Source organism: Anabrus simplex, chromosome 1, assembly GCF_040414725.1.
Source record: "Anabrus simplex isolate iqAnaSimp1 chromosome 1, ASM4041472v1, whole genome shotgun sequence".
Lineage (NCBI taxonomy): Eukaryota > Metazoa > Arthropoda > Insecta > Orthoptera > Tettigoniidae > Anabrus > Anabrus simplex.
Window position 1 is genome coordinate 329,290,447 of NC_090265.1, and position 16,132 is coordinate 329,306,578.

The 16,132-nt window shown below is 41.5% G+C and overlaps 1 protein-coding gene across 1 annotated transcript in view; it reads left to right on the top strand.

Annotated features, from left to right (window-relative positions):
- Window positions 1-15,780, top strand: part of LOC136865870 (zinc metalloproteinase nas-13) — a 67,719-nt gene extending 51,939 nt beyond the window's left edge. Inside the window, exon 6 of the mRNA XM_067142436.2 lies at window positions 15,626-15,780. Coding sequence (XP_066998537.1) covers window positions 15,626-15,757 — 132 coding nt within the window. The 3' untranslated portion in view covers window positions 15,758-15,780. The remainder of the gene's footprint in view (window positions 1-15,625) is intronic.
- Window positions 15,781-16,132: the final 352 nt, after the last annotated feature.

Genomic DNA, 16,132 nt, shown 5'->3' on the forward strand with positions numbered 1-16,132 from the left:
ATAGTAGTTAGTGGGGCATACGAGGGTCGAGTCATAAGTCATGGTAACTATTTTTTTTTCTGGCGAACAGGAGACAACACGGAAAATCTAAGATATGCATTTGAAAATATAGGGCATGTACTTATGCATAGTGCCTGAACACAAATTCTGACTTCAGGAGATTCTTGTAGGAAAGTGACCACAGGTCATTGGTAAACATGGTTTTATTATGGTATAGACAGCAAATACACAAGACTACGTACAAAGGACAGGTCTCCACTGGTTACAGACCTTCGCAATAATCACCCAACGTTTCCATTGTGCGTTGCCAGCGGTGTGGCAGGCGCTGAATACCATTCGTTGCATGTGTATCGCTAACGTGTGACACCTCTCACCGAAATGCTGTTACGATGTCCTCTTTATTAGCAAAACGTTGTCCACGCAATGGCTTCTTGACTTTGGGGATTAGATCATAGTCACATGGGGTCAGATCAGGCGATTAAGGCGGGTGTTTGAGAACCTCTCATCCCCACCGTTGTAAGCGACGCTGAACGATGGCTGCTGTGTGAGCCGTCGCGTTATCGTGTAGGATTATGACGTTGTCCAAAAGATCTGGACGTTTGGTTCGCACTGCACGGCGCAACTGGTACAACAAAAAGGAATTGTAATAAACATATTTGTCCATGGACCCTGGAGGGCCTGGCGCGGCAATTCGGCAGTTGGTACTGTACCCCGTTTGAACGTCTCCAACCACCTCGCCACTCGCAGGGCTTGCACCCATAATGCTTCCAGCAGCTCTGCATGACATTGGCGTGCAAATCTGCAGCGGAGAACTGCTATTTTAATATACGATCGTTGCTCCTGCTTGTTGACTTCCATTTTGTGACGCTCTCACTCACACACTGAACTTGGGGGCATGCTTAGACCCACACTGTTGTTTACATACACCATCTAGTGGCATCATACGCAAGTACATACCGTACGTTTCCAAATGCATATCTTAGATTTTCCGTGTTGTCTCCTGTTCGCGAGAAAAAAAAAATAGTGTCCATGACTTATGACTCGACCTACGTAAAAGCAATGGCATTATTATTTCGGGTGTACTTCCCTTTCATTGGGTGTTGAATATAAGAAATTCTCCACCACTTCAAAACTAAGGCAACAAATTCTGTTTCACAGTTCTCGTGCGAGCGAATGAATTGAGGAATTTCGCACGTTTATTTTGAAACATAATTTGAACAGTTTTGTCATGTATTATGATCTATCCAGCGAAGTGTAATCTTAGAGAAAACGTTATTTGACGAATTGAACTGTCTGAATAATCAGCTTGTTGTTCTTCTTTCTAGTAGAATACACGTGATTCTAGTTGATTGCATGTGGTGCGTACTTGTTGGCGAAGCGTTTTCCATATGTAGAAAAGTACTGTTTGCTATTATGTTGCATTTATCATGTTAAATTACCGCCGTTGGCGTAATATGTACATGACATTTTCGTGTTACCCAATAGCAGCAGTCTGGCTAATTCGGCCGCCATGTTTTTTTATATTACGGTCTGAGCAGTGGCGGCGCGTTCTATATGTTTAGTAGTAGCCTAGTTCAGTGAACCCCCTAGAAATATATAACTCTTAGTAAAATGGTTAATCAAGTGCATATTTCTTTAATTACGTCTGTAAATTTGCGCTCGGAGGGATAATTTTGACATCAACATTCGGTTGCTCTCCGGAACCAGCGAAAAGGTTCAATTTCTGGACTGGGGGCGCGCGGCGGTGGGACGTAAGGAGGATGAAGAGGGCGCAAGATGGGGGGTAAGCCGAGAACAAAGCTGAACTATCGCTGGTAACAGGACCAGCTCTTGGCAGCGCTCGACACGATCTACATTTTTTATATTTTGACTGATATTTTCTTATTTTCTTCATTCTTTCCTTGTTTTCGTTTCATTTTCTGCTTAAGGACGACACACACACCCAGTCCCCGAGCCAGCGGAAATAACCAATTAAGGTTAAATCTTCGACCCGCCTGGGAATCGAACCCGGGGCTCCTTGAACCAAACGTCAGCACGCTAACAATTCAGCCATGGAGCCGGACGACATCGAACAAGCCCGAAGTTAGCCGATGTATTGTCTCAAAGCGCGCGGTAAAAATTTGCTCTATATGGTACGTTTTGAAGGGACTTTAATTTCATGATTTTGCGTTTTAGACGTAATTAACCGCAATGAATCAAAATATTTGGTAACTAAAATTTGTATAACATCAGTAGGCATACGTAGCCAATGTGTATGTAATTATCGTAAACTTTTAATTAGTAAAAAGTGCCCATAAAAGCAAAATACGTCAATATAAGAACATAAATAACAACAGGCTGCCTAACACGTTCTTGAAGGAGCCGATGACCTTCGATGTTAGGCCCCTTAAAACAACAAGCATCAAGCATCACGTTCTTGAAGCAGTATTTATTTCTGATCGATCAGTTCAACCACCTGCTGAACAGTACCGTAGCGAATATATACTCATGACTGTGTTTAGTGAAGTTCTGACGTTCGTTATCACGGTGTTTGGCAGTGTCTTGGTGCGTGTGTTGTGTATTCATAAGTCTGGAAATGAATACCGTTTGGTTTCTTCTAGAGAATAACTTTCCAGCACTTGGTATAGAAGAAAAGTGCAGAATAAAGCAGCTGGGCAGGCCTCTTCCCTCCCTGAAGAAGAAAGAAGAAAACTAGTAGAGGTAAGGATTTTTGTAGAACATTTAAGCCACAGATTTCGAGAAGAATACTTGGCTATGTGGTTGCGATACCATTAATAGGCTCTTCTGTTTCCAGTGCTTGCTTTTTGCTAAGGGTAAGAACAGGAATTGGGGTATCAGATCTCAGCCATTTAACACTAAAGATCAAAAAGCACGAAGCATCTATTACACATAAGAGTGCATGTTTGGATCGTTCAGTTCTGGGGAAAAATAGATATTAGGCAGCAGTTAAGTAGCGCTTTCAGAAGGAATATTGGGACACATAATGATAGTGTGAGAAAAAATAGGTACCGGTACGTGCTCTCGAAGATCATTGATTGCGTGAATTTCTGTGGTGAATTTGAACTTGCTTTGAGAGGTCATGACGAAACACTCGATTCAAACCATCCAGGCGTATTCAGAGGACACATTAATTTTACTTCGGCATTGGATACCGTGGTTAAGTGTCATTTCAATAGTGCTACAGTCTTCAAGGGTACGTCGAAGGACATTCAAAATGTCATTCTGATTGTGAGATGCATACTGCAAGTGTGCCGCGAGAATATTTTAGCTGAAGTAACTACTGCAGATTTCGTCTCCGCGATAGCAGATGAAACATCTGATGTGTCTTCAAAGTGTCAGTTAGTCATTGTACTTCGATATGTATTAGCTGATGGGGAGCCTGTTGAAAGGTTCTGGACATTCTTAAACCCAGCAGGAAACGGCGCCTTCTCATTAGCCGACTGCATAAAACGGGTCCTCACTGAAGTAGTTGGAGAGCACAAGTAATCTCCCAAAGTTACGATGGTGCCAATGTTATGAGTGGCCGACACTCCGGAGTACAAACAATTGTAAGGCAAGACTACCCATTTGCTTACTTTGTGCATTGTTACGCTCATCAATTGAATTTAATTCTGGCCCAGGCTGCTAGCCACAGCAAAGAAGTGCGATTGTTCTTTGACACCATTGGGGAGAGTCCAGCATTTTTTTCTCATTCGACTCAGAGAGTGGTTATTCTTGAAGAGGTTATGGGCAGAAGATTTCTGCAGGGCTCAGCTACGAGATGGAACATTAAATCAAGACGTGTTCTTACAATGCATGGGCATAAGGCAGCAATACTGGAATGCTTGGAGAAAATTGGAGATACGAGCAGACAAACAGCTACTATGAACCAAGCACATGGAGTGCGTCTGAAAATACAACAGCCAAAGTTTACTTTTTTTGCTAGAGTTCTTTTACAGGATAATGCATCACGTGGACATTCTGTACAACCAAGTACAAAAGCGTTCTGATAACCCTGTATCAGTGCGAAGTACAGTCAGCTCCTTTGAAACGGCAATTTCGAAAGTGAGGAACAATGTTGACAACATCGTTGTGGAGGAAGATGTACAAGAAGACAACAGAGGGAAAATAAGGTGCGAAAACACTTACTACTCGAGGAACATTGAGGCAAAGGAGGTATGTGACGCGATTATAAATCACAGAAAAGAGAGGTTCTACTTACTGGCCTCCAGCTTCCTTGATCACCAATTCTTCCCATCCTTCCAAAATATTTTCCAGAAGAGAATCTTACGTATATTACACAATCATATCCTTTTCTGAAAATCGAATTGCAAGTGATTTACTCAAGAAATGATTTTAAAGAAATGAATAATGCAACTGACTTTCTTGGTTTTTTGATAGAGAACAATCTGAAGGAACCATTTGAAGAAGTGATGACACTTTTAAAATTAATTATTAGTGTCCCCATGACTACTTCTGAAGCAGAAAGGTGTTTTCCACTTTAAAGCGGATTAAGGCATTCCTAAGGAGTGCAATGGATGAAGAAAGACTGTCTGCTCTCGCTATGTTGTTCATCGAGAAGGAGATGACCCATAAATTAGTCGATTTTAATGAGAAGGTATGGACTTATTAGCCGCCAGGAAGGAAAGGAGGATGGATTTCCTGTACACACAGACGACAGTTGTTATACTAACGGCAGCAACGTCTTCAACATTAGACGAAACTGGATCAACTTAAGGTAATTACACTGTATATTTTCTGTCTTTCATTTCTCGTAGTTATGGTCACTTATTCGAGCTGCAGCCGTGTGCATTCAAAGGAAAGTCACCTTTCTAGTCAAACAATGTCACTACTTTACATCTATGTAAATATCAAGTAACATTAAATTTGGACACGTTATTTTTCGAGGTAGTGAACCCCCAGATGTTTTATCCACGTGCCGCCACTGGGTCTGAGGACTGGAGTCAGTCTGGGTTGGGCGAATTTCACCCAGTCACTGTCGATCACTGCGACGATACTAGAGTTTGAAATGGAGGCAAGAAAGAGGACAGAATCCACGGCATTTTTTACTTATTTTGTAAGAAATAAGTTATATACTGTATGTTCATTTCTGATTTATGTTTTTTGACCGGATACAATAAAGAGTTAGGCCAACAACCTCAAATATTTTTATAATGTACGTTATGAATGACAATTTTCACTGTGAAATTTTAAAAGGTCCTTTAGAAACATTTCTAATATAATACGGATTTAAGGTGGATAAGCTGTGGCTTGTGGTGGTTTGGGTTTAAATTATCTGATAAACTCACCAACAATCCAATCATCCTTACCGCGAATAATATCAGTCAGGCTATTTATCTGAGGACATACTGTGCTATCTGTTTTTACATTGTTGTTGTATTTTAATCTTTGATAAATAGGTATATATCTATGTCCTCACTTGTGATGTAACTCCCTTGCCATCACCGGACACCTGTTAAGTTTGAAATACTATTTCCAGATATTCAGTGAACAGGGAAAGTCATACAACACTTCAACACTGCGCAAAATCAAGCGGTAAACTTGTAATTATATTACTTTTTGCTTAATAAATAACAGGATTTAAAAATGGAAATACTGCCATTCCCATCCAAGAAATTGTAAATCGTAGCTTGTACACTTAAACCCTGTACCTTCGTAGACAGTAACACAAAAATTATAACGTGTTAGTTTTCTTTGAATGAATAAATAAATAAAATAAAACTGACTTTTTATATCGAGCGCAGTGTAAATGAAATATTGAAATTTTGAAAACGTCGATTTTCTTGCGATTATAGCGTTTTATAATAATAATAATAATAATAATAATAATAATAATAATAATAATAATAATAATAATAATAATAATAATAATGATAATAATAATGATAATATTCGTGAGGCTATTTCTAGCCTGGTGCAACCCTTGTAAGGCATTTCGCTGAATTGCGGAGGAGATCGAACGTCACTGCTCCCTTCCCTGCAAAGTATATTCGCTATCTTGTCTCACTGTGACGTATGCTTGCTACGTAAGCTGCCCGCTTATACGTCAGGCCAGCCCAGCTAAGCATCTCTGGTTTAGAGGGGTTGTAGCTGCGTCACCCTAATTTCTCTGGCTTGGTTTGTCTCATTATACACCGCACTATCAGTCATCACAAGTGAAATATCTCTGGTGACCATCCCGTTTTTACCTGACTATATCAATTAAAATTCACTAAGAGATAGAGTTCCGAGTAGAAGTACAAAACGTCAAATCGGGCATGGAGGCTGCCTAAATTGCATGAAATGCCTGTCTCTGTTATCTTTCCCCATTAGTCAGCTTTTGCTCTGTCCGGCTTCTTGGATGAATGGCCAGCGTAGTGTTCTTCAGTTCAGAGGGCCCCGGGCTCGATTCCTGGCCAGATCGGGGACTGGGAATTTGTACTGTCCCCAACATCCCTGTAACTCACACACCACACACAACACTATCCTCCACTACAATAACACGCAGTTTCCTATACACGACAGATGACACCCACCCTCGTCGGAGGGTCTGCCTTACAAGGGTTGCACCAGGCTAGAAATAGCCTCACGAATATTATTATTATTATTATTATTATTATTATTATTATTATTATTATTATTATTATTATTATTATTATTATTATTATTATTATTATTATTATAGCACTTGCTGTCTTTTTACCACGATGATATTACGTCTGAGAGACCTACGGAATGGTCCTCACCTTTCTTTTCCCAATTCTATCATTTTCTTTTCTCGTCAGTTGTAAAAACAAGCAAGAAATCTTGTAGTTTTACGCGAGTGTTGTTATCGTGATCATAGCTATGGGAATTTACGTGGAATTCGAACCAGTGGGACGTGATTTTCAGTTCAAAATGAAGTCCATGGTCTGTTTCCAATCATTCGACCGGGTCAGGAATGGAATGAATGAAGCCTCCATCTAGCGGCGAGGATAGGAATTGTGCCGGCTGCCGAAGCCTGTCGCACTCCTTTGGGGCAATGATTAATGAATGACAGATGAAATGAAATGAAATGATATTGGAGAGTGTTGCGGGAATGAAATATGACAGGGAAAATCGGAGTACCCGGAGGAAAACCTGTCCCGCCTCCGCCTTGTCCAGCACAAATCTCACATGGAGTGACCGGGATTTGCACCACAAAACCCAGCGGTGAGAGATCGGCGCGCTGCCACCTGAGCCACGGAAGCTCCTCAGTTCAAAATATCCCACATATTTTGGTTGGGAATCAAACCCTGGTGCCGGTAGGGTAACTCAAAAGGTAGAACACCGGCCTTCTTGGCTCAAGTAGGCGGGTTCAATCTCGGCTCAGGCTGGTGGTATTTGAAGGTGCTCAAGTACATCAGCCAGCCTCGTGTTTTTTAAATTTACTGGCAGGTTAAAGAACTCCTGAGGGACAAAATTCCGGCATCTCACCGTCTCCAGAAACCGTATAAGTGGTTAGTGGGACGTAAAACCCAATAACATTATTCGAACCCTGGCCGTCTTGGTAAGAACCCAGTGCCTGTGCTACTCGGCCATCACACTACCCCCGTCCATCCTTGAATTGCATTAATAAATCAGATAATCAAGAAAAATGGGGGACGGTGTAAGTCAGTAAATGGGTTCAGTATTTTGAGAAATGGTTGAATAGAGAAGAACTGTCACCATAAGATCTATCTATGTCGGTGTGACGAAAAGCCAATTGTAAAAATAAAACAAAATAGAGGAGAGATCATCACGAGGGGATTGTAGTTTTGGAGGGTTTGGTACCACTCTGCTGGAATTGAATGAAATTATTTCGACTCAAGAAGGGACCTGTCGTAAGTAGCCAAAAATAAAGGTCAGGAGCTATTTCGGGAATCACCCATGCATTGTGGAAGGAGATGTAAAGTGAAATTATAGGATGGAAATTTTGGCAGGGATATCTAATAACATTATCGATACAAAGGCATTTCCGAAAGCTTAGAAAGCTTGATTGAGAGAGTGATTTCAGGTAACTATAGTGGAATAACCTTATTAGAGAAGACTACAGTGCATTGTTAAAAATGTATACTGATAAGCTGGCAAAATGATGAAATGAAATGGCTTATGGCTTTTAGTGCCGGGAGAGTCTGAGGACACGTTCGGTTCGCCAGGTGCAAGTCTTTTAATTTGACTCCCATGGCGACCTGCGCGTCTTGATGAGGATGACATTAAGATGAAGACGACACATACACCCAGTACACCGGTTCGATTCCCGGCAGGGTCAGGAATTTTAATCATCATTGCTGACAATGTGACCAGCACCATGTCGCGCGTAGGCAAGTGCGCGGGATTTCTGGCGATACGAATGATATAATTCCGTGCGTTATTGACCTTATTATAGAGGTGAACACTTACACAGTCAATAGCATTCCTATCGTTTATTTCAAATGTGTTGAAGTTTTTATTTATGCTAGGAGAATCTACTGTAATCTAACTTTAAGTTCTCCAAAGGAAAAACTGGCTCTTGAAAACGAACCCGGTTTATGATCAGAATAAGTACTACCGACCTCGATAGCTGCAGTCGCTTAAGTGCGGCCAGTATCCAGTATTCGGGAGATAGTAGGTTCGAACCCCACTGTCGGCAGCCCTGAAAATGGTTTTCCGTGGTTTCCCATTTTCACACCAGGCAAATGCTGGGGCTGTACCTTAATTAAGGCCACGGCCGCTTGCTTCCCACTCCAGCCCTTTCCTGTCCCATCGTCGCCATAAGACCTATCTGTGTCGGTGCGACGTAAAGCAACTAGCAAAAAAAAAAAAAAAAAAAAAAAAAGAATAATAAGTACCATTAAGAATAGTAAAATCAATTGGACTCAACTCCTTTTTCACCCCACCGCCGTTAAGTTGATTTACCCGCCCCCTCTCAAAGAGAAGCCGTGTTTCTTTATGTTTAAAGGAGATTCTAAATACCAATGTTCAGGTCTACTGCCTTCAGCTTTGAGATATAAGTATCCCCATAAAAATAATTCACTTTTTCACTTCCTTTCACACTCCCACCTCCTTAAGTGAATTTTCCGGCAAAAAATACTTGTTTCTTTAATAGTAAAGGATCTTCTAAATACCAATTATCACGACTATTGAGGTATGTGTCCTTATAAAAGGAATTAAACTCCTTTTCACCCCGGCCTCCAAGATGATTCCCCCACCCCCAACGCATTTTTGTTCGTTTTTAAAGGAGACCCAAATACCAATTTTCACGTCTGTAACAACTTTAGTTTTTATTAGATGTATGTATCCTCATACAATTAATTTTTCAATTCCTTCACCTCCTCCTCCACTTCATTGGAATTTCCGAATAGCAATTTTCACGTCTGCAAAATCTTTCGTTTTTGAGATAATAGTATCTTCATACAAATAATTCAACTAATTTTTCAATTCTCACCCCTTTAAGTGGATTTCCGAAAACAAAAAATACGCATTTCTTTATTTTTAAAAGAGATTCCAAATACCAAATTTCACGTCTGTACATCTTCAGTTTTTGAGATATCAGTATTCTAATTAAAAGAATTCAACCCCGTTTTCAGTCACTTTTACCCCCCACCCCACCCAAGTGTTTTTCCGAAAACAAAAAAATACACGTTTTTTAATTCTTAATAGAGATAAAATTTTTCCATTTTTCACTTCTGTAACATGTTAAGTTTCTGAGATATACCGTAGAAATGCTCATTTTAAAATTTCAGCTCCTCTTTAGTTCTCCTTAAGTGGAGTTTCCAAAATGTCTCTAACATTTTACGTTTCCGAGATATAATGTAGATATAGTCTTTCTAAAACACCCCAAATTGTCACTTCTGTTTAACCCCCACTAATTGGATTTTCCAAAAAACAAAAAAAATACGCGATTCTTCATTTTTAAAAGAGATTCCAAGTACCAATTTTCAGGTCTGTAATATCTTCAGTTTCTGAGATATAAGTATCCGCATTAAAGGCATTCAACACCTTTTTCATTCTTTTTCACCCCTCCTCTTGGGATTTTCCGAAAACAAAAAATACGTGTTTCTTTATTTTTTAAGAAGATTCAAAGTACCAATTTTTACATTTTAAACTTTTAAAGTTTTGAGATATAGATACACTCATTTTAAAAATTCACCCCCCTTTTCACCCCCTTAGGGACGGAGTATCCAAAAGTCCTCCCTTAGTGAGCACCTACATTGTAATATAAATGAATCCTCAAAATTTAATTTCTTTATGCCAAGTAGTTTTGGCTCGGCGATGATGAATCAGTCAGTCAGGACATGTTCTTTTATATACACTGACTTAGCAAATGTCATGGGATAGTCACCTAATAGCGTGTGGAGCCTCCTCTGGCCCTGCGAACTGCAGTGAGATGCCGTGGAAATGAGTCGACAAGTCCTTGGTAGTCCTCTGGACGCAGCTGACACCAAATCGTTTGCAGAGCGGCCGCCAATGCTGGTCTGCTCGTGGGTGCAAGATCCATGGCACGGAGCCTGCGTTCCAGGACATCCCAGATATGCTCGATAGGGTTCATATCGGGGCTCCTGGGTGGCCATGGCAGTCGTTGAACCTCCGCTGCATGTTCCTGGAACCATACCCGGGCGACGTGGGAGCGATGTGGCGGCGCGTTATCATCTTGAAACACCGCAGAACCGTCTGGGCGCTGGAAGGCCAAAAATGGGTGGAGATGGTCTCCGAGCAGCTCAACATACCATTCAAAGTCTCTTTCAGAAAAACTAGGGGACCCATCCCATACCAGGAAAATGCACCCCAGATCATAACAGAGACACCAGCGCCCTGGACCACACCTTCGAGGCAGGCGGGATCCATCGCTTCATGTGGTCTGCACCATACACTGTGCCTTCCATAGGCATGGCGCAGTTGAAATCGTGATTCGTCCGACCATATCACGTTACGCCATTGTTCCAGTGTCCATCCCTGGTGACTGACGACAAATGCGCGTTGTTGTGCCCGATGAAGTTGGGTTAACAGTGGCACCCGTGTGCGGCGCCGGCTCCCATACCCCATAGAACCCATGTTCCTACGGATTGTCCACTGGGGGACGTGTCTAGCACGGCCTGTGTTGAATTGAGCTGTGATTTATTGCACGGTTGCCCGTCTGTCACTATTGACAATCCGTCTCAGATGTCGCCGGTCACGGTCATTGAGGGTGGCTGGACGGCCGGTCGTTCATCTGTTGTGGATGGTGACACCCGCATTCAACCATTCACGATACACTCTGGACACGGTTGATCGTGTGAAGCCGAATTCTCACACCACTTCCGAAATAGCACTTCCCATCCGTCGGGCACCGACCAACATACCCCGTTCGAACGGTGTCAGTTCACGACGACGTTCCATGTTACACCTGTCACATGCACAGCCACTGCTCACAAGGTCTCCTATACAACTGCCGCTGGCACAGGGGGCGTGTGGTGCGCAGACAACACACCTGCGCATCAGTACTCCTCTATCGCATGACATTTGCTCAGTCAGTGTATATAGAAAATCTTTAAGATGACTACCAAAATTCGTGGATTCAAACTTCACCATCTCACTCATTCTCATTCACACTTCACGCAATAAATCCAAGAAAACGTGACGGCATATTTTTCGTACACTTTGAACTCCCGTTAACAATTTCATCTAGTCCTTCCTGACTTTAATTTAAATCTTTTTTTTTTTTTTTTTTACATTTGCGTGTAAGCCCCGAGACGTTCACTGCGTCTCAAACATCAAAGGAAAACAAATCAAAATATACGAGGCTTAAGCGAGAAACTGAGTCGTAAAAAGAAATGCCTTTAACCACTCAGGTATAAAATCTGAATAAAAATGAAAAGGCACCTCATGCAACCGGTTCACACGTACTTTACAGTTATTTACATTTACAAGCTTCCTAACATTTACTGTAATAGGACGTAGTCCTTCCAAACAACAACTAAACCTACTAAAATTAAATAACAGAACTAATGTACAGTATCCCCTTTGCTACATTAAAACACGTGCACAGATACATAATTATATTTCATTGTTTTTGCTAGTTGCTTTACGTCGAACCGACACAGATAAGTCTTATGACGACGATGGGACAGGAAAGGGCTAGGAGTAGGTAGGAAGCGGCCGTGGCCTTAATTAAGATACAGCCCCAGCATTTGCCTGGTGTGAAAATGAGAAACCACGGAAAACCATCTTCAGGGCTGCCGACAGTGGGGTTCGAACCTACTATCTCCCGAATGCTGGACACTGGCCGCACTTAAGCGACTGCAGCTGTCGAGCTCGGTAATTACATTTCAAATCTAGTACTCATCTATTTGTTGACTCTGGCGCCTGACTATGGACAGCCGGCTCCTCATCCTTTTAGCCAGCCATATTGAATGTGATGCCTTCAGAATTGAACTGGGTCAGTCCTTGGTTCTTCATCCTGGCGTAGAAATGTGTTCTCGTCTTCTTGCTGCTTCTGCTACTTCGGAGGTCGACTAAAACATTCGTTAATTCTCGGAATTGGAAAACTGGGTGAAGACAACCTGCAAGTTACTATTATACTACTGCCGGGGCAATTTCCACTGACCTTGAAAACACCAGTTCCCATTCTGCCGCGGGACAACTCTGCTTATCTAACCCCGTAACTAGGTCAAATATTTCCCACTCGCTCCGTACTTGTAACGTCGGCAACTGTACATAAATGCTGGACTAGGAATTGTAATGTTCGTGTCCTCGAAAATCTACTTAAAAGGGCAGGCTACTATGCATGTAGATGATCATCGGAAACCGCTTTTTCTGTCTGCAAATCGAAATATAAATGCAAATCTGTAAAAGTTAATCATGAATAGTTACGTGCAGTCTGAGCGTCTTAAACAAAAACAAAATTTACATGTCCTCACACGATCACGACTCCGCACTCACGTAAATATTACTTTTTCTCAAGATGTTACCTTTGCAGACTCCTGCCGAATAATAATGGTCGCTTTTATAATTCGTCCTCACAGACGCTGTTGTATGCTCATTTTAGGGTCATCTCTCACTTTAACCAATGCCTAGCCAATATCGGCATGACGCTATCATATCATCGGCTCAAAACATCGCGTACATAATGCTTACTTCAAACGTGTATCGTATGATTTCGTAGTCTCTCACCGGGCTTCCGAAATTTTTCCAATTGGCCCAGGCCGTTGGAATGACATTATTTCCTTGTTCTAAGTTGGGTGCGTCATGTAGAAATTCCTCCTTCTAAACATAGCTTGCGAACAAATAGACTTCGGCTCCAAGCTTCCTGTTAAAATTGCGAAATGTACTGTGAATATAGATGGTCCCTGAAAGTTACCAAGATTCAATAAAATGAAATATTCTCTGTACTCTCAAATAAATGTTTGATTAATTAAATGAGCACTTCAGTAAGGGCACAGTATCGTGCAAGATAATAACCGCGACAGACGTGATGTTCAAATAAAATGTACTATGAAGGTGAAATGAGGCGTCGCAGTTCAAAATGGGACCGCAACAGGGTGTTAATTACCTCCTTTTCTATGTCTGCCGTTTATCAATGAATAGCATAAACAATTATTAAAGCAACAAGAATGGAACAGCGTAGCTCCGACTCAATGGCGGGCATTGTTCAATTATAAGAATCTTCCAGCTCGCTTTGATTTGCCCCGCAAGACATGGGTAGCCCTCAACAGAGTCCGTACTAACCACGGGAGATGTGGTTCAATGATGTTTAAATGGGGTATGAGATCTTCCCCAGCCTGTGACTGTGGTGCAGTTAAACAGACTATCGACCATATCGTCACCGAATGCATTGGAAGGGCATTCGCTGGATCTAGCCAGGACTTTGTGGTGGCTTCTGCTGAGGCCATACAATGGCTAGAGAATTTAGATCTAAATCTTTGAACCCTTTTGTTTGCATGATTGTTTTCAATGTTATGTGTATATCTTATAATTATGTATATAATGGTTTGTGCTTACTGTTCATTTATATTTAATCTTTGTATTGTTTTGTGTACGTTACCATACGCTAATAATAATAATAATAATTACCGTCTCTAGTCTTTATTATCTAAGATGCATCACACCTTCCCTCACAATCCTATAAAAGAATAACCCATGGCACATACATACATACATACATACATACATACATACATACATACATACATACATACATACATACATACATACATACATACATACATACATACATACATACATACATACATACATACATACATACATATCTTTATTACCCACCTAGTGTACACCATCGGTTTACAGGTAATAAAGACAGAGACGGAGCGAAACACAGAACAAACAAACAATAGGCACTACATCTACCTCTACATCTACTCAGTGTCCTCCCATACGTAGCCAGCATACGTGCAGGAAGCACCGCACTACAAACTACCCTATTCCCCTATTCCTAACTACCACCTAAAAAGAAAACTTTAGTAGACTGGTCGCTGCGTCAGCCCTGGTATGGAATACATGCCCACCAACCCGTTGACCGCAGCGACCAGCCTCGCCACGTGAAAACTGATCTCATATCTCACCTACACTTGCTGACAATGTATTCCTACCTTACCATGTGTGACAAGCCTGCTTGGCGGAAACCAGACCAAACACATGGCCTGCCACACACTTCCGTTATGTACGTTACACCTACTCTGTTCATTGTCAGCTCTCTATCTTCCCTCTCCTTTTTCTTCCCGTGCAGACATGCTCAAGCCTAACTTCTTTGGGCTGGGTCAAGGCCCAACCCCTCCCTCTTCCCTCGATACGTCACTTTCTCCTCTCTCGCACTATTCTCGCCCACTACATCTCATCTTATTAGACTTAAGACTTAAACATCAACTAACAACCATTTTACATCCCTCATCACCGCACTTTAAATAATTTTTTTTTCACATCTCACTTACACACAAACAAACAGTTTCCATTCCAAGTCCATTAGTTCACTGTCTTCTCAATCTACAGCACCACACTTACATCAAACTGTTAGATGTATCCCATTTCTTCCATCCTATTAAAATTAGTACATAAACATTAAGAATCCATCAATTTTACACCCCTCATCAAGGCATCTACACTTCTTTTTTCTTTTTTTCATATGACCTACTTTCATAACGTCCATACTGCCAACATTTTCTTCTTAACTACAGTCCCACTTAATCTATCTCAATTCTATTACATACACCTTCTTTATACTCCCTCCTCACACAAATACATTTAAACACCATGGCACATACAGCTCATTTTGGATCAAGGCACGCCAAAATGACTGCTGCTCAACCCCATTGCTCACAGATGATATAAGCGTGACGGATTCCTCAGCCTATTTCATGTGTTCTCGATTGAATCCGCTGTCTCTCACACCACACAGCTCTTCGGTTGTCTTACTGGGCCAGGTGAATCCCGTTCCAGACCTCAGTTCAGAACTGAAATGCATGGACTGCCTGGAAATCGAACCCGAGGCCTCCGGGTAAGGGAAAAGCGCGCTACCTCTACACCAAGAGACTGGTTCCCTCATAATCTCAACCCAAATTAAGAGCAAATACACATATCTGTGCAGGTCCACAAGAGACAGAATTCACACGTGCTAGCAATTACGATGAAGAAGCAGACACAACTGACTAACAACAATCTTGTTTCCTTGTTTCAGGACGCGAACGCAGAGATTGGACAAAGAGTGGACTTCAGCCAGAGAGACATTGAGAAGTTAGAGATAATGTACGGCTGCAGAAAATATGATTTTATGATTTTTAATTTAAGTGCATATGCTTTTGTAAAATAATAAAAAAAATATCTTATAGACTACTGGCTTAGTTTCGCTCACATTTACCTTAAAAATGGACGGCATGAGAATTAAGAATCTGTACTCTGTGATGTCTAGACAGAGTTGTAAATAAAGAGGCAATTGCAAATATACATTATCTCATTTGATCGAGGAAGAGAATTATTGTTTTGACAAAACACATAAAAAAGTTGTAACTGTGTCCTTTCCGACTTCACTGGTATAGGAAAGGGCTAGGACTGGAAAGGAAGAGGCTGTTGCCTTAATTGAGGTACAGGTATTGGTGTAAAAATGGCAAACCACGAAAAACCATCTGCAGGGCAGCCGACAGTGGGGTTAGAACCCAGCATCTCCGAATGTGAGCTTACAGCTACT